This window comes from Apium graveolens, chromosome 7 (genome assembly GCF_009905375.1).
Source record: "Apium graveolens cultivar Ventura chromosome 7, ASM990537v1, whole genome shotgun sequence".
NCBI lineage: Eukaryota > Viridiplantae > Streptophyta > Magnoliopsida > Apiales > Apiaceae > Apium > Apium graveolens.
Genome location: NC_133653.1, coordinates 84,982,664 through 85,010,034, shown reverse-complemented (window position 1 = coordinate 85,010,034; position 27,371 = coordinate 84,982,664). Strand labels below are relative to the sequence as shown.

Below are 27,371 nucleotides of genomic sequence, written 5' to 3'. Positions count from 1 at the left end.
ATTAAAATCATATCTGTAAATGAGTGAAAATTGCAAATTTGAACATATAATTTAATCTAACCTGAAGATTGTTGTGGCGGTTGAATGTTTTGTTACAAATGTGGCATGAAAAATTCGTGAAACCAACAAGAATTTGTGCGGGACTTGGTATCCAGTATTTGGTTGTTGGTTGATCACTAGAACATCTAGAGCTGCTTTCAGGGGTGCTCACTGGAAGCCCAATTTGTAAGTTGACATTTAAGTCCTGTTTATCACCTTGACATGATGAGTAAGAATTTTGATCTGGCATCAGACGTTTTGGAGTTTCGGATCGAAGAGAGCTCAGAAATGATACTGCCGAGGGTTCAGGAAAGTTTTGAGTTTCCTTGGAAAAGAAGTCAACCAGTTCAGTGTGATTATCATTGCATGAAGTAGTCAGTATAGAGTCTAATGTGAACGAACTATGAGAGAGCTCCATAGTGATTTTAACTGCAACACAACTTGGAAGATTTAATATATGCATTAGTAATCTGGGCCTTGGGAAGTTGTTAAATACCATGTGTTTAATGCAGCCTAGTTGGTTGGTGTTTAATGTTGAACTGGAAAAATTGGAGAGAAGGACAAGACTAGAGAACTAGGGATGAAACAGATGTTGGTTGAGTACTTAAATGAGAATTTACTATGTTTAGAGAGTTAGTTAATTGCGTCTGTTTTTACACTTTCACTAAAATTATTACTGATTGTTAATGCCTTAATTATTATGGCTGGCCCAAGGCTTCTCTATCTTGCGAAAATTCTCTCCTTTACTGCTGAGCATATCTGCTCTGATTACTTTTCAAACAAACTCTACTACTGATATAGAATGGTTTGCTGGGTAAGAGATGATAAATTTTACATCTGTGTCCCAATATAGGGCCTTTATTTATTTCCAGCCTCCCCCTTCCCCTTTCTACAATATGTATATATGATCTTCTCAGTAAGAAATGACTACACTATAAAATGTGTAGGGCTACATATTGAGTGTTTGACTTTTCATTAGTTGCAGGCCATTTATCGTAACTGACACTATGATTCTAAAATGGGTTTTGCCATATATGGATTTCTGCAGAACCACAGTTCAAGATTTGCAACTTCATACCTTGTATGGCAAAGCACTGGTAAATAAACCAGATATTTTTGTCAAGTTGTTATGAATGCAAAGGAAATGGGATCTAATCTTTGATCATCTTATCAAACTAAGGCAATTGTATTGGACTTGGTAAGCGGGGATGGTAAAGTGGACGGAAACAGATTTTACCCCTACTCCAGGAAGTAAAGATTCTACTTCTGTTTAAACCCTTACTGAACATGTTTTCGATAATCCAAATATGAATTATATCCATACATTGTGTTGTGTTTTTTCTTAAAAAAATAAAATGGAGCTCATCTAGGTTGTTGACTATACCATCTGTTCTTGGCGTTATCTGAGGTTAGCGGACTGTTTCAAGGCCACGGAGTGCTCAAGATTTGTTGTCGATAAATAGCATTAGCGAGGGTAACATGCTATCATCAAATTTTGGCATGGCTCTATGAAAATTCTTGAAACTGTTTGTAACTGCTTGACGTACAAGTATGGAATTCCTGTGGCAGTAGAAACCTAGGGAAATTAAGAATTAGCGAATACACTTTGAACATAAGGGAAAGTAAACAGTCTCCTATCTCCTGTTGACTTGGTCAATACTGACGATGCAGTACCCTTACCTACATTGTCCTAATATGAACCTGAAAACTATGATGGAATTGTTAAATATATCTTTGTTTCATTACCTCGTTGAGTTATTGGGAAAACAAATAGGGGACAATTATTCTTTCCGGTATTGCAGGGTATTAATTCGAAAGTTCTTGGCATTTAATTACTCGTGTAATTGACTAGTTGATGAAAATAATACTAACTATTACAGTAATATAAAGACAATTATATATTTTCTCTGTTTTTTAATACATGACGTTTGAGTTTTTGACAAACATATTTAAGAGAGTTGACCACATAACTAGAATTATTATTTTTAAGAAATTTTTTTTCTGAATTAAAATATGAGATCAAAACTTTTATTCACAAAAAGAAATTTTCAAAAAAAATTATTTTAATTATACGGTCAAACCTCATAAACATGTGTGCCAGAAAATCAAACGTCATATATTAAAAAACAGAGGGAGTATTGAATTTAGCAAGGCAAGATCAAGATAACAGTTAACAAAGAAAAATATGTAGGTAAACAGCATGCAAGTCAGAAACTGTAAGAACAAAGAAAAGTAAGAGTGCGTACCAGTAACCATAGCTTTAACACTTAAAGAAAGAACAGAAAGCAGTGATGTGAAACTGGTAAAATGCAGAAAGTAACGAAACAGCTGAGTCGACAGGCCTTGCTCGAAGTCCTGAGTGCTCTAGAAGAGATAGTTGCCCCCACCTGGCTGCGTTGGGATGCTATGCAACAACTCCTCCAGGAGAAAACAACTCCGAGTTTTGAGTTGACAGCACCTCGAAAGCTCAACTTCGACTGGGACCTTACTTCGCCGGAAAACCACTATCTGAATATGGGAGAACAGAGAGTATAGAGAGGAGAGGAAGAATGTAGGGTGTGGTGTAATAAACTCAGAACCTTAGTCCTCTATTTATAGTAGAGACTAAGTGTAACTGGTCACCCTGTTTAATATCAGAATTAAACTGTACAATTAATACATAAATCAAAACTGATAATTTTAATTTAAAATATAATTGTAACAGCTTATTCATTATTCCTCACATTATTTCAGATTTAATTTTAATTTGAATATATTATCAGTTACAGAGTTATTTGTCAAATGTCTAGGTTCAATGAATCTGACTAAGCCCACTTACAAAGTGACTCAGCCCAATTCAGAAACTGAACCCAGCCCAACAGTTATATAAATTCTAATTAAAATATTAAATCACACAAATAAATAAAATCCTCGCCCAGGTCGCCTCGCGTACGCGAGACGCCGAGACATTCGCCCAAATTTCCCTTCGATCCGGTGCGGTGTGGTGCGTGGCATGGCGGGGCGGGGCGTTGGCGCGCGCGTGGGTGTGTGTGCGCGCGTGAAGCACACAAGAACACAATGCACCATCACACACCTTAGTAGTTGTACACTACCCATGTGTGTGATACTATATAAAGCCAATACCCCCTTCATTTATTTTCAATATGGGACAAAACGCATTCTCTTTTTTCAAGCTCTTTCAAGCCACTAAGTTTAACTCTAATTCTCTATGGATTTCATTAAATTCTTAAAACCATACATGAAAGTTTAAGTTCACATATGTAATAACCCCAATTTTTGGGAAATTTTTGAAACCCTTATGAATAGTGTTTTTGCTGAATGAGAAAACTTTTCATGCCACACTATGTAGGGGTTCTGATATGGATATTCTGAGATTTTATTAGTACTTTATATGGGATATAAGTGTATGTAAAGATCGTCAGAATCCAAATCCGAACACTTTGATTTTTCCCGGAAATCCAATAGATACGGAAAGAATTGAGTATAAGGTAACAGGATAAAAAGGATTTAAATTAAAGGATTATAAGAAAGGATCATAAAAGGAATACAATATAAGAAAGGTTAAGGGAACCTAAGTAATAAGATCCCGGGTATGATCCCTCAAACGATAAACGAAAACGAAAGTTAAGCGAACCATATAACAGATCAGCGGTCATTAGGCAAACGATTAGGAAGTTAATCAAGGGGATTAATGGGGATGATGTCATCCAACCAATAGAAAGAGGACAAGGAGGGGATGATGACATCATGAGGATGACACAAGCATGACATGGGAAGGAAGGAGGTGTGGTTGAATGAGAACCACACAAATTCAAGGGCAACAAGGTAATTGACTAAATCAAACACAAAAACAAAGCAACCAAGCCAAGTAAAATCATTTTCATCAAAATCAAAAAGAAACCAAGGCATTGTTCTTCATGCTCTCGGCCAAAACAGAACCAGAACACTAAAACTGCTGTATCTCCTTCATTTCTCACTCAAATATTGTGTTCTATATCTCATTGGAAAGGTATTGAGATGGCCTACAACTCTTGTTCACAAGTCTCGTCCAAATAATCATGGTAAGACCCTCATTTTTACAGTTCTTTAAATCGGACTTTTAGAAATTTCAAAGCCTAACTTTGTGTTCTTGATTTCTTTGGAAAGATCAAGCTTGTAGGAGGCTCCCTAAGGCTTCCTAGCAACTTAACACCTCCCAAGGAAGGTATAAACTTCAAACCCTAGCCTTTACTTTATTTGTTAGTAAGTTTAATGGTTGGTGTTGTGAAATGAGAAGCATGGATTGTGATTATTAGTAGTTTGGTTTGATTTGGAAGTGTTTTGGTAATTGAAGCTTGATTATAGTTCATAGGTCTTGATTGTGGTTGTTTGAGTCGAAAACCTTGGAGATTATGGACTGATGTGGTATGGTTTAGGTGAAGTTTTGTTTTATTGATGGTTATGAGTTGGTTGGTGGTTAATTGGAGTAGTTTAAACATTGGTAATCGCGTAAACATAGCCGTCGTAACGTCCGATTTTCTTTGGACTGTTTTTGTGCATAACATTAGGACCCGAGAACCCCCTGCTAGATTATGACCACTGCCATGTTTAGATAGCTCATGTTACGAGCTTCGTTTTGATATGTAGTTCGTTCGATTTCGATGCACGGTTTAGGAGAAACGACCGTTTCAAGTAACGTCGTTTCGCGAACGAAACTTTTCCCCTCGCCTTACTTTGAAACATAGGTTAAAGACCAAAAGGGTTAATTAATGTATGAAACATTTATGGTAAGTGTGTTAGGCAGTTGGTAAGACACTCGCGAAGGAATCGCCTTAAAACTCGTAAAGGTTAAATTATTAAAAATGGTGGAGCCGAGGGTACTCGAGTGACTTAAGAGAATCAATAAGCGCAAAACAAGCGTTAGAGTCTAAGTTAGTTAAAGTATAGATTTACAAGTGACTTTGGTTTAATTCCAACTTACTTGTTGTTTATAGGTTACCAGACTCGTCCCGAGCCATTCGTAACCCCCAGTCGCTCAGGCAAGTTTTCTACCCGTTATACTGTTGTTGTGATGTATATATGTATATGCATTATCTTGCGATAGATGCATGATGTTTATATTAGCAAATGTTGCAATATATTGAAGCATGCTGCTATGGTATATATATGCATGCCTGTTTCATATTCTTTCCATATATAATTGTTGATTCAGTTGATAATACCTATGCTAGAGGATAGCGGTAACTTGCATATACCCTTAGTATAGGGACCCAAAAGGTGGAAATATTTTCTAAACCGGGAGTCGAGGATCCCGAGTATAATATATATATTTATATAAATATATGGTTATAGTTTTCAAAACTATTAATCGAATAAGGTTTATTCGATAACTTTATTTTATTTAATGAATATTATTTTGAATATTCATTCGAGGGCTTATGACTCAGTTTATATTATTAATGATTATTAATTGGATATTCATTTGAGGATGTATGACTCCTTTATTTTATTTAATGAATATTGTTTATAATATTCATTCGAGGTATTATGACTCCGCTTACTATTTATTAATATTCTTTATTTTATTAAAGAATAATGTTCGATAATCAAACTTACTTTTGATATTCAAGTAAAGATATTACTTTCGTATAAGTATATCTTTGATTAATTGCTATTCATTCAAGTATAAGTTTTCCAACTTCTACCTCAATTATTCTTTATGGGAATATTATTTAAATAATAATATTCATATATTTCTTTCATATTGGGACTGATTTATTTTATTAAATCAGCATTACTCCAAACATTCTTAAAAATGTTTTCGAGTCTTCAAAATGATTTTTAAAAGTTAGAGCGGATCCCAAAAACTCATTTTTATATTTAAGATCTTCCTTTTAAAGGGGATTTAAATACTCGTTCAAAACCTGAGGGATCCGGCTCTATGGTGTATTTTATATTCGCAACAAGGTTGCTGTTTTGATAAATGAATTGATTACTTGCCCAATGTTCGGGAAGTAAGCCCATCTAATTGAGTCGGCATAAGCGACAGGCCGGGGTACGGTCTATCAAAGTGTAAGTGGCTGGGTGGCAGTCCATCAACGCGTGAGTGGCTGGGTAACGGTCTAGCGCGAGGTCCTAATGCGGCCAGGGTGATGACCGGTGAGGAATTCATCCATCTACAGTAGAAAAGGTTACTTATTGGTATCTTTGCCTGATCAGCAAGATATCTGGTTTATGCCAAAATTCTTTTCCTTTCCAAAATTCATTGGATATTATAACTCTGTTCATACTTTACATGACAGAGATTTTCAGGAAATGTATGAGATATATATATATATATGGATATATATATCAGGACTTAATGAAGTATCTCGTAACTTCATTATTTATAATGATATTTCAAAGATTGAATCTATTCAAGTCTTATCTTGTAGTCTCATCTATGTGATGAACCTTTGAAACTGATTATATCTTGAACGGGGGTAGTTCAAGTAGTATTTGGTAAAGATATAAGTATTTTGGGGTATCTTGTAACTTCATCTTTTAAACTTATATCTAGTTAATGATTGTCTTATGAATGACAAAGATTTTCGGAAAAACGTTGAGACAAGGTTAGATATATGAGATCACCTTGCAACGATATTTTTTGTATATACAGTTATAAACTGGAACTCTGTGTATATTATGGGATGGAAGAGGACTTCCAAGATTTTGAAAAGTATATATGTATATATACTGAATATTTTGCGACTTCATCGCATTAAAATATCAAACTTGGTTCATTTCTTTTGACCAAGACTTTCATGAGTACTATGAGAAGGCTCATATACTATTAATCATTATACATATTATTTTGGTGGGCTTGCTGCTCACCCTTGCTTTATTTCTTCATCACACAACAACAGTTAGGAAAGATGGCCAGACTCCAGCAGACCCAGCGCAAGCGCGTGGGAAGCGTCCCGCGTCTTCCCGTTGATGTTGTAGCTGCTATAGCTGCAGAGGTAGATCTATTGTAGATCAGACCATCTACTTTTGAGAATCAATTATGTATAATTATAACTTGTGGCAGATAATGGCAATTAACTGTAAATTTATCAAGTAATCATTTTGGGTTGTAATAACTTTTAAATTGTGGATTCAAAGACTTGTACTTATTTAAATTTCATCTCTGAGACTATAACGGGTTGTGGTGTGTGTTAGTGTGGGGTCACAGCATAAGGTTATTTATTATTAATTAAGTGGAGTGATATTGTGGAAAGAAAGACCGTGACGACCCGGATCCCCGACCCCGGATCTGGGGGTGTTACAGAATGGTATCAGAGCTAAGCGTTATAAACCTCAGAGATGATGGGACGTTAAGATAATAAGTTCACTAAGATAATAAGAACTCTTGCCAAGTTCATAGTCGGACTATCTAACGTAGTACTGACAGTTAAAACCCTTATGGGAACCCTTATAAATGTAGCGATAGAAGCGTAGTTCGTTATCGTATATGGTAGCGGGACTCCGAACCCTGAAGTTGAGGAACATCAACGCGATGATGTTTTATTATTTATTGGGGATCAGATTATGGATCCGATAGAGCGTCCTAACGCGGGACCGGATGATGTTGATATTGAGGATGTAGCGGTTGAGGATGTTGTCCTAGAAGGGATAGTTGCTGAGGAGGATCCCATGGAGGATCCTGACAAGAATGAATAAAGGACCACTGAGGAATTGATGACCATGGTTAGGGCAACTACCAGAGGTAGGATTGGTCGGTCACTACCGGAGGTTCGTTCAAGTTGTAAAGATAGTAGCCCCTTTAACGCGGCTTACTCGTAAGACTGAGAAGTTCGAATGGACAGAGAAATGCGAGAACAGCTTTCAAGAACTGAAGCAGAGGTTGGTGATGGCCCCTATGCTGGCGTTGCCGGATGGAAAAAGGAGATTTTGTGATTTGTAAGTGACGCTTCGCATAAGGAATTAGGGTGATTCTTAGCACAGCAAGATAATCGCGTCTGCGTCAAGACAATTAAGGTAATATGAAATTCGATATCCCCGCCCATGAGCTTAGGCTCGTGGCAATAGTTTTACCCTAAAGATTGGAGGCACTACTTGTATGGAGAGAAGTGCGAGAATTACCTAAGCCATAAGTGCTCTAGTACATTCTTACGTAGAAAGAGCTCAATATACGCCAGAGGAGGCGGTTAGAGCTAATCAAGAATTATGATTGGGAGATTCTTTATCATTCGGGGAAAGCCAATATGGTGGCTGATGTCCTTAGTAAAAAGGAGAGACTCAAGATGATAATGTCTTTTGGAGAGTTTATAAGAGATTTTGAGAAAATGGAAATAGTAGTGAAGGTAACCGGAGCCGGTACCGAAAAGCTGTTTGAGATAGCAATACAGCCCGAATTATTGGAAAAGATCATATTGTGCCAGAAAAAGTTATGAATGAAGGCAGAGAGCCAACCAAATAGATAAGAGGTTAATATCGAGAAAGATGAGAAGGGAATAATGAGGTATTCCTACATAATTTGGGTTCCAAATGTTCAAGAGCTTAAAGATGAGATCTTAGATGAAAGCTAGTTTGAGGAATAAGATTTAGAGCAAACCCTGAACGTGATAGTCAGGGAGGTCGCCATCAAGATAGAAGGAACCCATGACATAATGGAGTGGAAAATGAGGATTTTAAATTAAAAGATGACCCCAATTATGGGGAGTAGGATGAAACATTTTATACTAAGGAAACAAAAAGTCGAGTAAGGAAAGGAGACCCGAGATGGTACCCCTATACGGCAATTCATGGACCTGTCTAAAGAGAACTTAGACTATTATCCCCAACCACCACCCTGAGGAGACAGTACGGTGAGAAATTCTTTCAGGACCTTTAAGTCGCTAAGCTCTCAGAGTTCCATGGAACAAGCTGACCCAGCCGAGGCAAGAGCCTGGCTAAAGGAAATAGAGGAATCATTTGAGATTCTAAATGATTGACGAACCACAAAGGACTGTTTTTGTCACTTACCCTCCTAAGAGAGAGGCCACCCGCTGGTGAAAGACCAAGAAAGGCACGGAGCCAGAGGTTATAATAAACTGATTTAAGTTCAGTCAATTGTTTTAGGAAAGTACTTCCCAAGGTTATGGAGATAGTGTAAAAGCTTTAGAGACGGAACAAAGGCAGACGAGTATGATGAATTATGAATCTAAGTTGTAAAAGTTATCAAGATTCATTCTGAGGACACGAATCCAGAATGACGGGATGTATGAAATCAATGTTTATGTTGTGTGGTCCATGAAATAATGATAAGAGAAAGGAAAATAAAAAGAACTGAAGTGGAAAGGAATATAAAGGCAATAGAGTTTGAGGAATGATAAGGGAGTTGGGTATGAGGAAACCCTAAAGACTCGTAGCAATAGACATAGAAAAGTATGTAATCGTCAGGATGAGGGTGATATACCATGAGTTAAATTGATGGTTGAAGGTATAAGAGATACATATATATTATCCCCTGTAAGTTGGGAGGATTCGAAGAAACCTTGAGATAGTTCGAAGGATAAATAATGAGACGCGGATAGACTGAGGAGACAAGAAAGTAAGAAATTAAGAAAATTGGATGAAGGAAGTGACCTTCAAGAATGTGAAGTGTAAGGACCGGTGGCTTGATACCCAGGAAGGGAGATGCCAGGTATGAAAGATATCCCAACATTGAGATGACTGTTGAGATAAACAACAAAAGTAAATAAGGATTTATTAAGAAGAAGTTCACGTTGAACACGACCAATATCTTCCAGATCATCCATGTGATCATTACCAAATCAGGAAAGAAAAGCGGATAACCATTTTTATCTTTTGGAGGCCATATGGATTGACCTTAACTTGAATAAGGTGCTATTGTGAAATTCGGTTTATAGACTATCGAGGTGGAAATGATGAATAAGCTACCCTTATCAGGGATTATGACTTATTTATCCATGGAAGGATGCTGTACCTTTTTAAAGGTGGAATTAAGGACTAGAACACGGTAACTTAAACGAATCCTAGGGGAATGCATTAAAGGTTGGCATTCACCCTTAATAGGGATAGTATGAGTTTGACAGTATGAATTGGAAAGGATTAAGGTAATAATAACCTTTAAGGATCAGTGGAGAAATTTTTCAGAAGTATATAGACAATGGTTCTAGTATTAGTAAATGGTATTTTGATATGCCCTGTATATAGGGAATACAGGAGGAACGATGAAGGATAACCTTAGAGGTTTTACAGGAGAAAGGAAATATTCGAAATTCTCAAGAATAAAATGTTGATAAAGGAAATATGACATAATTTAATGATGCCAAGTGGGGCCACGTGTTAAACCACGAGAAAGTATGGATCGAACCAGTAATGGTCGAAATTGTTCAGGGCAATTAGGACTTAAGATAAAAAATGTTCTAAGTATGATTGAGAGTCAGTCTTGACAGTGATTAGCCTCTAAAGATTGAGGCAATAACTTATGGAAAAATGGTGATATTTTTTTTTTCTTTCTTTCCCATCTGATTTTAAGGAAAACATCTTCACTCAAGCAGTGATCGGAAATAAGGTAGAAAATTTATTTGGAGGTGGTTAAAATGACATTGACTGTAAGGAAATTTTACTATCAGGAAAGGCCAAAGAGGTGGCCCGACACTTTAAAGGTAAGTGGATAATTATAGGCGCGTGTGCCAAAAGAAACAGTGATGATGGTTAAAATGTGAAGGTGAATTATGGTTTGGAAGATTGACATTCCTTCTGATGACTGTGCAATACCCAACCGTAATAGTAGTTGGTAAAGCTTTAATTCGTGTAATCGCCCAGGAACGGGCTATCTATCTTAGGAGGTACTATCTTGAGAATAATCCAGGACCATGTTTCAAAAAGGACTAAACGAACCTTTGAGTTAAGTCTTCTATTTAAGGCATATGACTAAGAATGGTATTAACCTGCTATCGTTGCTTTGATTGAAACTCTTCTGGCAATTTTATCTACTTCATGTCATGAAAGTACGTCAGAGTTTGGAGTGTTCTCTCATGAATTGTGATTGGTGGTTATGTTAACTCCTTAGGAGAATTAGATACGAGATTGTATGGACTCCGTATGGTTAGATATTAAGATTTTATGGAAAAGTGAATGACGACAGTAGGTCAGTGGTGGACCATAGTAAGGCAGCAATGATTCTGGCGAGTAATGAGCTGATTACAACCGTGAGAGTTGTATTGGAATGGGTGTTGAGATTGAGTACCACTAATCGGGTCGTGGTAGTGTATAAGTTATCATTGATAGACTAATTAAGTAGAGTATCTACCTACTGAATTATTATTCTTTCTTATCAATAGAGAGTCGTATATTATACGAGGAAGGTTGCGGTGCAAGCATAGAATTCTAGTAGCGATGATGTATAGAATGAGATCCCAGATGTCGAATTTTCGATGTCGAGGGAGTTTCAAAGGTGATTGTGTATACGCTCGAGGAAGAGACTGGGTCCATAGAATGATGAACGGAATAGAAATATTTTAGGCATCGTGAAATAGGATGCTATAATACTTGATGTCTGATATAAATACATATATGTTTTGTTCTCCTATGACAAACCTCTATAGTTCAGAGGTAGGTTCCAAGCCAGATATTTGTGGCAGTATATTTTTTTATATATATACAATTCTCTTCAGTTCGTTCTTTCTCTTCTTTTCATTTTCATGTAATTTGAGAAAGAACAACCCTTCCAGAAGGGATGGTATTGCCGAATGACTGTCCTATCTGTGTGATAGAAGCCTAGTAGGTATACCAACTATTGGTTTAATTGCTTGTCAAGTACTAAAGGCTGGCCACCTTCTGTACTAACTATGCGAGATAACAAGTGTTCATGATCATAGTGATCTCTCAACAAATTCCTTTACTTCTATATGATTGATCAAACTTTGGGAAATAGAACAGCTGAAAAGGAGTAATAAAACGTTGTGGTAGTATTCGGAATGGAAACATATTCGTGATACTAAGGTTGACGTGGTTATTAAAAGGTTATAGAACGCTAACGAGCAAAAGTATAACCAGTATAATATTAGGAACGGAAGGTAGTAGCGATTACGAACTGGGAAAAGAATGGGTATTGAGAAGCAAAAGCTCTAATGCTAAAAACTATAATGAGAGTCTGTGCAATAGACTTGAAAAAAATTGGAATGATCACTTAACACGGATTGAGTTTTCTTACGACAATAGATCATATGTCAGTATTGAGATATCGCCTTATGAGAATCCTTGAGGGAAGACAATATCGATCTCCCTTATGTTAGGATGAAGTTGTAGAGCGCAAGATGCTCGGACCAGCAGTGGTCTAAAGGCCAAGGATATGATAGATCTAATCAGAGGTACGGCTGGTAGTAACCAAGATGGGACATACGAGGTATGCTGATTTGACTCAAAAAGGACAAAGAGTATGAAATAGGGGGCCCTAGTAATGTTATAGGTATCCCCTTGGTAAACCCTTGAAAGGATTGATGAGGTTCGGGAAAGAAAGGAAAGCTAGTCTACAATTGTTGGACCCTTGGATATATTACGACGTTTGGGAAGTTAGCATATGAGCTAGCCATACCCCCGAACCTGTAGCAAGTTCATAACGTGTCAGTATCAATGTTAAGGAAGTGTAATTCGGATGCCAGACAAATAGGGGCATATGAGCGCATAGACATGCAACCAGACGTAACCTATATGGAGCAACCAGGAAGGGTATAGAGTAAAAGGGAACGAGTGCTTAGGAGAAGGGTTATCAAACTAGTAAGAGTTTGATGGTAGAACCACAATGTGGGAAAATTTACTCGAGAGTTAGAAAGTGCAATGCTAAGAGAGTATCCCTATTCATTTTCTATCTGATTCCGGGACGGAATCCTTTTAAGGAGGGGAGACTGTAATAACCCCAATTTTTGGGAAATTTTTGAAACCCTTATGAATAGTGTTTTTGCTGAATGAGAAAACTTTTCATGCCACACTATGTAGGGGTTCTGATATGGATATTCTGAGATTTTATTAGTACTTTATATGGGATATAAGTGTATGTAAAGATCGTCAGAATCCAAATCCGAACACTTTGATTTTTCCCGGAAATCCAATAGATACGGAAAGAATTGAGTATAAGGTAACAGGATAAAAAGGATTTAAATTAAAGGATTATAAGAGAGGATCATAAAAGGAATACAATATATTGAGAAAGGTTAAGGGAACCTAAGTAATAAGATCCCGGGTATGATCCCTCAAACGATAAACGAAAACGAAAGTTAAGCGAACCGTATAACAGATCAGCGGTCATTAGGCAAACGATTAGGAAGTTAATCAAGGGGATTAGTGGGGATGATGTCATCCAACCAATAGAAAGAGGACAAGGAGGGGAGGATGACATCATGAGGATGACACAAGCATGACATGGGAAGGAAGGAGGTGTGGTTGAATGAGAACCACACAAATTCAAGGGCAACAAGGTAATTGACTAAATCAAACACAAAAACAAAGCAACCAAGCCAAGTAAAATCATTTTCATCAAAATCAAAAAGAAACCAAGGCATTGTTCTTCATGCTCTCGGCCAAAACAGAACCAGAACACTAAAACTGCTGTATCTCCTTCATTTCTCACTCAAATATTGTGTTCTATAGCTCATTGGAAAGGTATTGAGATGGCCTACAACTCTTGTTCACAAGTCTCGTCCAAATAATCATGGTAAGACCCTCATTTTTACAGTTCTTTAAATCGGACTTTTAGAAACTTCAAAGCCTAACTTTGTGTTCTTGATTTCTTTGGAAAGATCAAGCTTGTAGGAGGCTCCCTAAGGCTTCCTAGCAACTTAACACCTCCCAAGGAAGGTATAAACTTCAAACCCTAGCCTTTACTTTATTTGTTAGTAAGTTTAATGGTTGGTGTTGTGAAATGAGAAGCATGGATTGTGATTATTAGTAGTTTGGTTTGATTTGGAAGTGTTTTGGTAATTGAAGCTTGATTATAGTTCATAGGTCTTGATTGTGGTTGTTTGAGTTGAAAACCTTGGAGATTATGGACTGATGTGGTATGGTTTAGGTGAAGTTTTGTTGTATTGATGGTTATGAGTTGGTTGGTGGTTAATTGGAGTAGTTTAAACATTGGTAATCGCGTAAACATAGCCGTCGTAACGTCCGATTTTCTTTGGACTGTTTTTGTGCATAATTAGGACCCGAGAACCCCCTGCTAGATTATGACCACTGCCATGTTTAGATAGCTCATGTTACGAGCTTCGTTTTGATATGTAGTTCGTTCGATTCCGATGCACGGTTTAGGAGAAACGACCGTTTCAAGTAACGGCGTTTCGCGAACGAAACTTTTCCCCTCGCCTTACTTTGAAACATAGGTTAAAGACCAAAAAGGGTTAATTAATGTATGAAACATTTATGGTAAGTGTGTTAGGCAGTTGGTAAGACACTCGCGAAGGAATCGCCTTAAAACTCGTAAAGGTTAAATTATTAAAAATGGTGGAGCCGAGGGTACTCGAGTGACTTAAGAGAATCAGTAAGCGCAAAACAAGCGTTAGAGTCTAAGTTAGTTAAAGTATAGATTTACAAGTGACTTTGGTTTAATTCCAACTTACTTGTTGTTTATAGGTTACCAGACTCGTCCCGAGCCATTCGTAACCCCCAGTCGCTCAGGCAAGTTTTCTACCCGTTATACTGTTGTTGTGATGTAATATGTATATGCATTATCTTGCGATAGATGCATGTTGTTAATTAGCAAATGTTGCGATATATTGAAGCATGCTGATGGTAATATATGCATGCCTGTTTCGTATTCTTCCATATATATTGTTGATTCAGTTGATAATACCTATGCTAGAGATAGCGGTAATTGCATATACCCTTAGTATAGGGACCCAAAGGTGAAACATTTTCTAAAACCGGGAGTCGAGGATCCCGAGTATAATATATATATTTATATAATATATGGTTATAGTTTTCAAAACTATTAATCGAATAAGGTTTATTCGATAACTTTATTTTATTTAATGAATATTATTTTGAATATTCATTCGAGGGCTTATGACTCAGTATATTATTAATGATTATTAATTGGATATTCATTTGAGGATGTATGACTCCTTTATTTTATTTAATGAATATTGTTTATAATATTCATTCGAGGTATTATGACTCCGCTTACTATTTATTAATATTCTTTATTTTATTAAAGAATAATGTTCGATAATCAAACTTACTTTTGATATTCAAGTAAAGATATTACTTTCGTATAAGTATATCTTTGATTAATTGCTATTCATTCAAGTATAAGTTTTCCAACTTCTACCTCAATTATTCTTTATGGGAATATTATTTAAATAATAATATTCAGATATTTCTTTCATATTGGGACTGATTTATTTTATTAAATCAGCATTACTCCAAACATTCTTAAAAATGTTTTCGAGTCTTCAAAATGATTTTTAAAAGTTAGAGCGGATCCCAAAACTCATTTTTATATTTAAGATCTTCCTTTTAAAGGGGATTTAAATACTCGTTCAAAACCTGAGGGATCCGGCTCTATGGTGTATTTTATATTCGCAACAAGGTTGCTGTTTTGATAAAAATTGATTACTTGCCCAATGTTCGGGAAGTAAGCCATCTAATTGAGTCGGCATAAGCGACAGGCCGGGGTACGGTCTATCAAAGTGTAAGTGGCTGGGTGGCAGTCCATCAACGCGTGAGTGGCCGGGTAACGGTCTAGCGCGAGGTCCTAATGCGGCCAGGGTGATGACCGGTGAGGAATTCATCCATCTACAGTAGAAAAGGTTACTTATTGGTATCTTTGCCTGATCAGCAAGATATCTGGTTTATGCCAAAATTCTTTTCCTTTCCAAATTCATTGGATATTAACTCTGTTCATACTTTACATGACAGAGGTTTTCAGGAAATGTATGGATATATATATATATATTATATATCAGGACTTAATGAAGTATCTCGTAACTTCATTATTTATAATGATATTCAAAGATTGAATCTATTCAAGTCTTATCTTGTAGTCTCATCTATGTGATGAACCTTTGAAACTGATTATAACTTGAACGGGGGTAGTTCAAGTAGTATTTGGAAAGATATAAGTATTTTGGGGTATCTTGTAACTTCATCTTTTAAACTTATATCTAGTTAATGATTATCTTATGCATGACAAAGATTTTCAGAAAAACGTTGAGACAAGGTTAGATATATGAGATCACCTTGCAACGATATTTTTATACAGTTATACACTGGAACTCTGTGTATATTATGCATGGAAGAGGACTTCCAAGATTTTGAAAAGTATATATGTATATATACTGAATATTTTGCGACTTCATCGCATTAAGATATCAAACTTGGTTCATTTCTTTTGACCAAGACTTTCATGAGTACTATGAGAAGGCTCATATATTGTAATCATTATACATATTATTTTGGTGGGCTTGCTGCTCACCCTTGCTTTATTTCTTCATCACACAACAACAGTTAGGAAAGATGGCCAGACTCCAGCAGACCCAGCGCAAGCGTGTGGAAGCGTCCCGCGTCTTCCCGTTGATGTTGTAGCTGCTATAGCTGCAGAGGTAGATCTATTGTAGATCAGACCATCTACTTTTGAGAATCAATTATGTATAATTATAACTTGTGGCAGATAATGCAATTAACTGTAAATTTATCAAGAATCATTTTGGGTTGTAATAACTTTTAAATTGTGGATTCAAAGACTTGTACTTATTTAAATTTCATCTCTGAGACTATAACGGTTGTGGTGTGTGTTAGTGTGGGGTCACAGCATAAGGTTATTATTATTAATTAAGTGAAGTGATATTGTGGAAAGAAACCGTGACGACCCGGATCCCCGACCCCGGATCTGGGGGTGTTACAATAATCACACACTCACAGTGAGGAAGAAAGAGAAACTACTTGTTATTTCTTTTCCAACCAAGTGAAATATGAGAACTCCTTCAGATGACGGCATACATTCCTTCTTTAAGGGGGAGATAAAAGCTTAAGAAATAGTTTGGAGGATTCCTCAACTAAGGGGGAGAAATAACAGGAAGGAAGAAAAAGATCCTAAAAAGTACACTACACCACACCATTGTTGTTTCTAACTACGGATCCTATTGTACGGGAGAGGTGGTAAATACAAGGTGATTTCCTAGTAAGGGAAGAGCAGTTAGGGGAGTACCATTGGTTTTTATCTGCGGATCCTATTGTACAGGAGAGGTGGTAAAACGAAGGTGATCTTCTTTAATCAGTTGATTCTCATAGGGGGAGAAGCAAGAGATATGGGCTTCTCAACAGGAAATGTGGTTGTACAAATGAAGATGGAACTACTTGAAGATATGTTCAGTCTAGAGGAACATCTACTTGGAATCTGGAAAATGTTAAATCTCATCCAGAACTTTTCTGCTATTTACTTTGCATGTATGTTTATATCTTTTTCTTATTTGTTAGTTGAGTTATCCTCTAGGTATTTGTGTGTTTGTCTAACAAACAAATAGGGGGAGATTGTAAGTCATATGTCATAGCCTATTTGTATATTCGAGGATTCAACTCAACTCAAATAAGAATGTAATAAGTAAATAGTGGATCGACCGTCAGAGAGATCTCGCAAAGTAATATCTGTCAAAGGATTCAGAAACAAGGTTCATCTACAGACTTGAGGAGGTAATTCACTGGAAGAAGTTCAAGAAGTTGATCATGCCTCAGTGATATAAATCAAGATCGTGGATTTAATCAAGTGACAGAGATCTCGTCAGGGTATCAATTAATTACAAGGATTTAATCTGAAGAAAATCAAAGTGTCAAAGTCAACATGAAGAAACGTCACGGAAGTTAGTCACTCATGAACCAGACAGTACATCGAGTGTCAACATTGAAGTGGTGGAATTGATTCATAATTTTCAGTGATTTTCAGAAGATCTGCAGAAGGATGGTGCTGTTGAAGACTAGAATTAACTCTATTAATTAATTAAGTCATCTAATTTAATTAAGAAAATAAATTATATCTGCGAAGAATAATTTATTTATTAATTGAATTAATTGATTAATTAATTCTGAATTAATTTTAGAAATTTTCAGAATTTAAATTGGATTAAAATCTGCATTAAATCAGCAAGACAATTGAAAATGAACTAGCATGACAATCAGGATTGTCATACCGATTGTCATGCTAGGCCATTTTCAATAGTCTCACCGAAAGTTACACTAGGAGAAGGATTGTCTTGCTAGTTCATTCTGATTGTCATGCCAGTTCATTCAGATTGTCTTCCTAGTTCAATCCATTGTCCTACCGAAAGTCTTGCCAGCTATAGGATTGTCATGCCAATTCAATTCTATTCGGCTGTTGATTAAAAAGAGCAGAGAAGCAGCAACTCAAAAAAAACAAAAAAGAGAAAACACAGAAGTCAAGAACAAAGCAGAAAAGAAAAACAAGAAGAAATATTTCATCTTTTCATCTGCATACTTAAAGATTAAATTTCTAGATTGTAAAGTTAAATCCAATCCACTAGAAATCTTTATCTTGCTCTTGTGTAACAATCTAGCGGATTAAAATCCCTAGAACTTAATCTCAAATCGCGTTTAGCATTTGATTCTAATTATTGCAAAAATAGAAAAAGTTCATGTCGAATTTATTCTAAATTTGTGATAATTAATTTGAGATTAATTCCTTGTAATCGATACAGTTTTGTAACACCTTTCAAGTTTAATAATATTCTTATTTAACTTGAATTTTGTTTCACATTTTTTATTCCGCATTTAATTCGATTATTCGGTACTGTTTGTATTCAACCCCCCCTTCTACAAACACATTGGGACCTAACAATTTGCTGCAAGAACAAAGTTGGCTTTAATCAAGACTTATCCTGTCAACGGATATTCCCTATCCGTTGAAAGCCAAAATTGTTCTATCAACGGATATTCGTCATCCGTTGAAAGACAAATACATTTCTGGTAATTTTATCCTTCAACGGATGAAATGGTGTTGTTCATCAACGGATAACTATTTACCTTATCCGTTAATGTCACGTCAGTGAGTCACAGCCGTTGATTCTTTTACTCAACCGTTGATACAGATATACAGTGTTGTATGTATTTGTATTTACGGTAGTTTTCAGAATTTCTACAGTTTTATTTATTCCTGAACGGCTGTCACTTACTTAAAAGTATCATTTAATTATTTTATTTATATTTTAATTCAAGAAAGTATAAAAGCCCAATTGAATTCTTATTTTCACTTTACGCTTTCTTGCAATTATCATTCTCTTTCTCTCTCAATTCTCAAGTTTTTCTCTGCAACCTCTACTCACAACAATGGCACCAGTAGTCAAAATTATGTCTCAAACAGGATTTGTTTATGAAAAGAATAATTTCATAGTCTTGGTTGAAAAGAATGAAGCCCATTCTGATTATCACAAGATGATGGACTTCATCAAGAACTGCAAACTGAGCTATGCAATGCTGGAAGCCCCAACCATCTACTGTGAAGTGATTGAGGAAATTTGGACAACTGCAGAGTTCAACTCCACAGATATGACTATTGCCTTCTCTCTCAAAGGTAAGGACTATTGTATTAATTGTGATGATATACAATCTTGCTTTAAGTTGCCTGAGAATAATGCCATGACGCCACATACTGATAAAGATGTCTCTGCAATGCTAGATTTCATAGGCTATGCTTTTGATTCTGCTAGTTTAGGTAGTATTAGAAGGAAAGTGTTAGGTCCCAATGTGTTTGTAGAAGGGGGGGTTGAATACAAACAGTACCGAATAATCGAATTAAATGCGGAATAAAAAATGTGAAACAAAATTCAAGTTAAATAAAATATTATTAAACTTGAAAGGTGTTACAACAACTGTATCGATTACAAGGTATTAATCTCAAATCAATTATCACAAATCTAGAATAAATTCGACATGAACTTTTTCTATTTTTGCAATAATTAGAATCAAATGCTAAACGCGATTTGAGATTAAGTTCTAGGGATTTTAATCCGCTAGATTGATACACAAGAGTAAGATAAAGATTTCTAGTGGATTGGATTTAACTTTACAATCTAGAAATTTAATCTTGAAGTATGCAGATGAAAAGATGAAATATTTCTTCTTGATTTTCTTTTCTGCCTTGTTTCTTGACTTCTGTGTTCTTAATAATAAGTTGCTGCTTCTCTGCTTCTTTTTAAATCAACAAACGAATAGAATTGACTTGGCATGACAATCCTATAGCTGGCAAGACTTTCGGTGAGACAATTGAATGAACTAGCAAGACAATCTGAATGAACTAGCATGACAATCAGAATGAACTAGCATGACAATCAGAATGAACTAGCAAGACAATCATCCTCCTAGAGTAACTTTCGGTATGACAATTGAATATGGCCTAGCATGACAATCGGTATGACAATCCTGATTGTCATGCTAGTTCATTTTCAATTGTCTTGCTGATTTAATGCTTGAATTTAATCCAATTAAACTTCTGAAAATTCCTAGAATTAATTAATCAATTAATTCAATTAATAAATAAATTATTCTTCGCAGATATAATTTTTTTCTTAATTAAATTAGATGACTTAATTAATTAATAGAGAATTAATTCTAGTCTTGAGCATCAACCATTCTTCTGCAAATCTTCTGAAAATCACTGAAAATTATGAATCAATTCCACCACTTCAACGTTGACACTCGATGTACTGTCTGGTTCATGAGTGACTAACTTCTGTGACGTTTCTTCATATCTTGACTTTGACACTTTGATTTTCTTCAGATTAAATCCTTGTAATTAATTGATACTCTGACGAGATCTCTGTCACTTGATTAAATCCACGATCTTGACTTATATCACTGAGGCATGATCAATTTCTTGAACTTCTTCCAGTGAATTAATTCCTCAAGTCTGTAGATGAACCTTGTCTCTGAATCCTTTGACAGATATTACTTTGCGAGATCTCTCTGATGGTAGTTCCACTATTTACTTATTACATTCTTATTTGAGTTGAGTTGAATCCTCGAATATACAAATAGGCTATGACATATGACTTACAATCTCCCCCTATTTGTTTGTTAGACAATAACACACAAATACCTAGAGGATAACTCAACTAACAAATAAGAAAAGATATAAACATACATGCAAAGTAAATAGCAGAAAAGTTCTGGATGAGATTAAACATTTTCCAGATTCCAAGTAGATGTTCCTCTAGACTGAACATATCTTCAAGTAGTTCCATCTTCATTTGTACAACCACATTTCCTGTTGAGAAGCCCATATCTCTTGCTTCTCCCCCTATGAGAATCAACTGATTAAAGAAGATCACCTTCGTTTTACCACCTCTCCCGTACAATAGGATCCGCAGATAAAAACCAATGGTACTCCCCTAACTGCTTCTTCCCTTACTAGGAAATCACCTTGTGTTTACCACCTCTCTCGTACAATAGGATCCGTAGTTAGAAACAACAATGGTGTGGTGTAGTGTACATTTTTAGGATCTTTTTCTTCCTCCTTGCTATTTCTCCCCCTTAGTTGAGGAATCCTCCAAACTATTTCTTAAGCTTTTATCTCCCCCTTAAAGAAGGAATGTATGCCGTCGTCTGAAGGAGTTCTCATATTTCACTTGGTTGGAAAAGAAATAACAAGTAGTTTCTCTTTCTACCACTGTGAGTGTGTGATTCTGTTTAGTGTACCTCACATGTGTTTCACTCTTCTCTCCACTCGTGTTTACACTCATTCTCACAAGTGTATCACTCCTCTCATAGCTCCAAAAATCAGCTATACCTGCAAGGAAAATCACCTTAGCCATCCTTAAGGAGGTCACATGTGGTGCAATGGGAGTTCACAAATCCCCATCCTTGTTAAACTCGTCAGATAAATCTGAGTCATAATCTACAAGTTGCTAGTTTCCCTTTTAGGGTTCCAGATTTGAATTCTGGGAAGGTAAACAATGATCCAAAGAATTTAGCATAAAGATCACAGTTCCCTTCTAATGCCTGTGAAGACATTTCCTTGTGACTCATCAGGTAATATCTGAATCATTTTCAACAAGTTGCCGATCTGCACCTATGTCAGATCCACTATCCGCAGATGCATCCAGGGGATTTAAGCCTGGGGAGGTAGACACTGACCACTGACATATGGCTTTTGGATCAGTATCCTCTCCTAACACCTGTAAAGGCAATTGGTCCACTAACGAACCTTGAACAATCGAATCTGACCTTAAATGGTCGAAACTCTTGTTTCCGTCAACTCATCCTTTGTGTGTGTAACCTCTCCTTGTGCATCAAGAATTGTTTATGTTTGAAGTGGTGACACTACATCGGATACCTTGGCCGACAGGCAAAATTCAATAGACTCACCCTGTTGAGAGAATGAATCTAGTAACTGTTTTTGTGCCTTTTCAGCCATTACATCTTTTTGAGAAGATGTATGGGGGCTAGAAGTTGTCTCGGTTTAAATACTACTCATCTATGTAGGAGACAGAGCTACTGGGTTGACTACAGAACCTTCCTTATGTGGTGCACTAGGCACTATCTCCCTCACGCTCATTCATACTACATTTAGTGATAAGAGAGTGTTGGTTGGTTCTGTTTTTGTGTTTGTCTTTACAGTCTGGGATAGATGTTGTGGGTTTTCAACCTCATCTGTCAATGAAAGAAAGTCATTGGAGACTGAACCTGTATCATAGAACATATGGTAATAGAGAGAAAATGATTTACAATAGTGATTTCAAAAGATTTTACATGAAATAGGAAATCACTAATGTAGAAAGAAGTTTGATTTTGTTTTTCAATATGAATGAGTTTTTGATAAAACATTGATCACTTAGGGTAAAGTCTAAGTAATTCTCATTCATGTCAAAAGCTTACAAATATCTGCAACATAATGTTAACAAGATATCATTGACCGATACTTGTCAAGTACTTTAGATACTAATTGTTATGTTGCATTACTATGACGACTCTACTAGTTCATATAAAATTACAATTTCTGTTAGAGTGCCATACCATGTCCTTGACGATTGCTTGAGCAGTATACTAGTTCATACCAACCTGAAGTGAGATTGTGAAGAAGAAATTGCATAGTCCAATAGATCTGCAGCTGCAAAGTCCATGAACTGTGGTGCATTGACTTCCTCTTTTGACTTACCAATCAGGAGTACACTTGTACACATCTTACTAGAGTACAATTCCAAGTGTAATGTGCAGCAGGTGTCTGATATGTCGTAATATTCTCAAGTCTCGTCACTGGTGCTATATGTTAGATGATGCTTCCTGATAATAACCTAGCACAATATACAAAATTATAATGATAACATTCCCAGCTTGCAAACAGTCATATCCCTGGAATAAACCTTTGCTGTTATCTCCAAAGGTAACCATGGGGCCAGCTTTCTCAACCACATTTGATAGCAGGGCTCTATCTCCGGTCATATGTCTTGATGATCCACTGTCAAGAATCCACACTACCGGTTTACTTGTTTAATGCCCTGCACTACAAATGGATTAGACCTTCTTCGGAACCCAAACTTGGTTGGGCCCGGCATACTTGTAGAATTGTCCTTTGTCAGGCAAAACAACATTTTTAATTTTAATTGTCTCAACTTTCTCAATGACTGAACATTTGACCTTGTAAACAGCCTTAACAAATTTCTGTTTAAGCTTAGGCACAAATGTCTCCTTTCTAGCCTTAGAAGGACTAGCAGTCTTAGACCTATCATGCTTCATGTTATTCACATGCTGACGAGGAGTAGTCTTATCATTAGACACATGCTTACCATTAAAATAAGCATACATCATATTAAAAGCACAAGACATACAATTAGCAACACCACATGCTTTATGAGAGTGATTAACAGCAGGCAATTTATGCATGGTAGACATGGCATTATTGTTATCCAACTCATGTGTGTCTGAGTTAGTCTCAGTTGCTTTCACAACTTTGACTGGAACTTTCGACTCACTTGACTTGGAAACAATCTTCTCATAAGCATGATCCTCAGCACGTATTTCTTCTTGAATAACAGAAGAGGTCGCATCAAATGGTTCAGCAATTGATGCTTTATAGAGGGGTTCATCAACACCCTTAAGCACATGTGGTACTTCCCTCCCTTTAGCACATACATGAGGAGGGGAGTTTATGCCTAATTCTCCAATAGCAGCATTGTAATCATAACCTATTCCAGATGTTTGATTAACAGCTTGCTTACTGTAGAACTCTTTAGCCTTCGAACAAGAATTGAAGTAGGCTCTAACCTTAGTCTCAAGACCGGTGATCTTGTCTTTGAGAATAGTTTCGAGTTTTCTATAACAGTCAACTCTATTCTCTAGAAAAGATACATGTTCTTTTAATTTGTCTTGATTAATGTGCACAAGTCTTAATTCATTGACCTCTTTCTCAAGGTCTGTGATCTGTAAACTTAACAGTTCATTATCACGACGTGCACAATCTAAGTTACCTCTTAGATGATAAACCATTTCAGCATCAGAAAGTTTTACCTCTATTCTTGACGATGAAGCTTTTCCATCAATAGCCATAAGAGCAAGATTTCCTTCATCTTCATCTTCACTGTCAGTATCATCCCAGCTTCTTCCCTTTGCCAGATAAGCCCTTTCAGAGTTCTTTCTTACTTGCTTTGGCTTCCTACATTCTGTGCCAAAGTGTCCCAACTCATTGCAGTTATAGCATCTAATGGTGCTTCGATCAACCATCCCTGTTTTGTACCCACCACTGCTGGTGTTAGAGGATGAAGATCCACCTTTCTGGAATTTGTTGTAGTTGGACTTGTACTTAAGCTTGGGATTCCTCCTGAATCTGACATGGGAGAATCTCTTGACAATTTGGGCCATTGATTCATCTTCCAATTGCTCCAGCTCTTCCAAGGAATAAAATCATCACTTGATTGATTTGTAGTAGGAGGATCATATTCTGCTACTAACTCATTTTCCTCACCCTTGGAAAACTGTACCATTCTTTCTAACTGTTGAGATTGTTGTTGTTGTTGACCTTCAGCTACAAGTGCAGTAGATGTGCTGACCATTCTATCATTCCCGTAGACTTCCTTCTTTGAATCTGCTCCAACTCATAGGTTTTTAACACTCCATAGAGCCTGTCCAAAGAAATCTCACTCAGATCTCTAGCTTCTCTAATGGCAGTGATTCTATGTTCAAGATGAGCTGGCAGTGTTAAAAGGAACTTTTTGTTGACCTCCCTGATTGAATAATACTTTCCATTGATGTTCAGGTTGTTGATCAACGCATTGTACCTCTCACACTTCAGTAATTCCTTCTCCTGGATTTGATTTGAAATGTTCATATTCAAGGTTAGGATTTCCAACTTGTTCTGTAATAACCCCAATTTTTGGGAAATTTTTGAAACCCTTATGAATAGTGTTTTTGCTGAATGAGAAAACTTTTCATGCCACTATGTAGGGGTTCTGATATGGATATTCTGAGATTTTATTAGTACTTTATATGGGATATAAGTGTATGTAAAGATCGTCAGAATCCAAATCCGAACACTTTGATTTTTCCCGGAAATACACTTGATACGGAAAGATTTGAGAAAAAGGTAACAGGATAAAAATGATTTAAATTAAAGGATTATAGGAGAGGATCATAAAAGGAATATATATTAGAAAGGTTAAGGGAACCTAAGTAATGATCCCGGGTATGATCCCTCAACGATAAACGAAATGAAAGTTAAGCGAACCGTATAACAGATCAGCGGTCATTAGGCAAACGATTAGGAAGTTAATCAAGGGGATTAGTGGGGATGATGTCATCCAACCAATAGAAAGAGGACAAGGAGGGGAGGATGACATCATGAGGATGACACAAGCATGACATGGAAAAGGAGATGTGGTGGCTTTTTAACCACACAAAATCAAGGGCAACTAGGTAATTTACTAAAACAAACACAAAAATCAAACCAACCAAGCCAAGCAAATCATTTTTCATCAAAATCAAAAGAAACCAAGGCATTGTTCTTCATGCTCTCGGCCAAAACAGAACCAGAACACTAAAACTACTGTATCTCCTTTATTTCTCACTCAAATATTGTGTTCTATAGCTCATTGGAAAGGTATTGAGATGGCCTACAACTCTTGTTCACAAGTCTCGTCCAAATAATCATGGTAAGACCCTCATTTTTACAGTTCTTTAAATCGGACTTTTAGAAACTTCAAAGCCTAACTTTGTGTTCTTGATTTCTTTGGAAATATCAAGCTTGTAGGAGGCTCCCTAAGGCTTCCTAGCAACTTAACACCTCCCAAGGAAGGTATAACTTCAAACCCTAGCCTTTACTTTATTGTTAGTAAGTTTAATGGTTGGTGTTTGAAATGAGAAGCATGGATTGTGATTATTAGTAGTTTGGTTTGATTTGGAAGTGTTTTGGTAATTGAAGCTTGATTATAGTTCATAGGTCTTGATTGTGGTTGTTTGAGTTGAAAACCTTGGAGATTATGGACTGATGTGGTATGGTTTAGGTGAAGTTTTATTGTATTGATGGTTATGAGTTGGTTGGTGGTTAATTGGAGTAGTTTAAACATTGGTAATCGCGTAAACATAGCCGTCGTAACGTCCGATTTTCTTTGGACTGTTTTTGTGCATAACATTAGGACCCGAAACCCCCTGCTAGATTATGACCACTGCCATGTTTAGATAGCTCATGTTACGAGCTTCGTTTTGATATGTAGTTCGTTCGATTCCGATGCACGGTTTAGGAGAAACAACCGTTTCAAGTAACGGCGTTTCGCGAACGAAACTTTTCCCCTCGCCTTACTTGAAACATAGGTTAAAGACCAAAAGGGTTAATTAATGTATGAAACATTTATGGTAAGTGTGTTAGGCAGTTGGTAAGACACTCACGAAGGAATCGCCTTAAAACTCGTAAAGGTTAAATTATTAAAAATGGTGGAGCCGAGGGTACTCGAGTGACTTAAGAGAATCAGTAAGCGCAAAACAAGCGTTAGAGTCTAAGTTAGTTAAAGTATAGATTTACAAGTGACTTTGGTTTAATTCCAACTTACTTGTTGTTTATAGGTTACCAGACTCGTCCCAAGCCATTCGTAACCCCAGTCGCTCAGACAAGTTTTCTACCCGTTATACTGTTGTTGTGATATATATATATGTATGCATTATCTTGCGATAGATGCATGATATTTATATTAGCAAATGTTGCAATATATTGAAGCATGCTGCTATGGTATATATATGCATGCCTGTTTCATATTCTTCCATATAATTGTTGATTCAGTTGATATACCTATGCTAGAGGATAGCGGTAACTTGCATATACCCTTAGTATAGGGACCCAAAGGTAGAAATATTTCTAACCGGGAGTCGAGGCTCCCGGTAGA

The 27,371-nt window shown here is 36.5% G+C and overlaps 1 protein-coding gene across 1 annotated transcript in view; it reads right to left on the bottom strand.

The window, feature by feature from the left end:
* The window catches only part of LOC141673825 (uncharacterized), a 31,881-nt gene that overhangs the window by 617 nt on the left and 3,893 nt on the right, over nucleotides 1-27,371 (bottom strand). Inside the window, exon 2 of the mRNA XM_074480560.1 lies at nucleotides 62-468. Coding sequence (XP_074336661.1) covers nucleotides 62-468 — 407 coding nt within the window. The remainder of the gene's footprint in view (nucleotides 1-61; nucleotides 469-27,371) is intronic.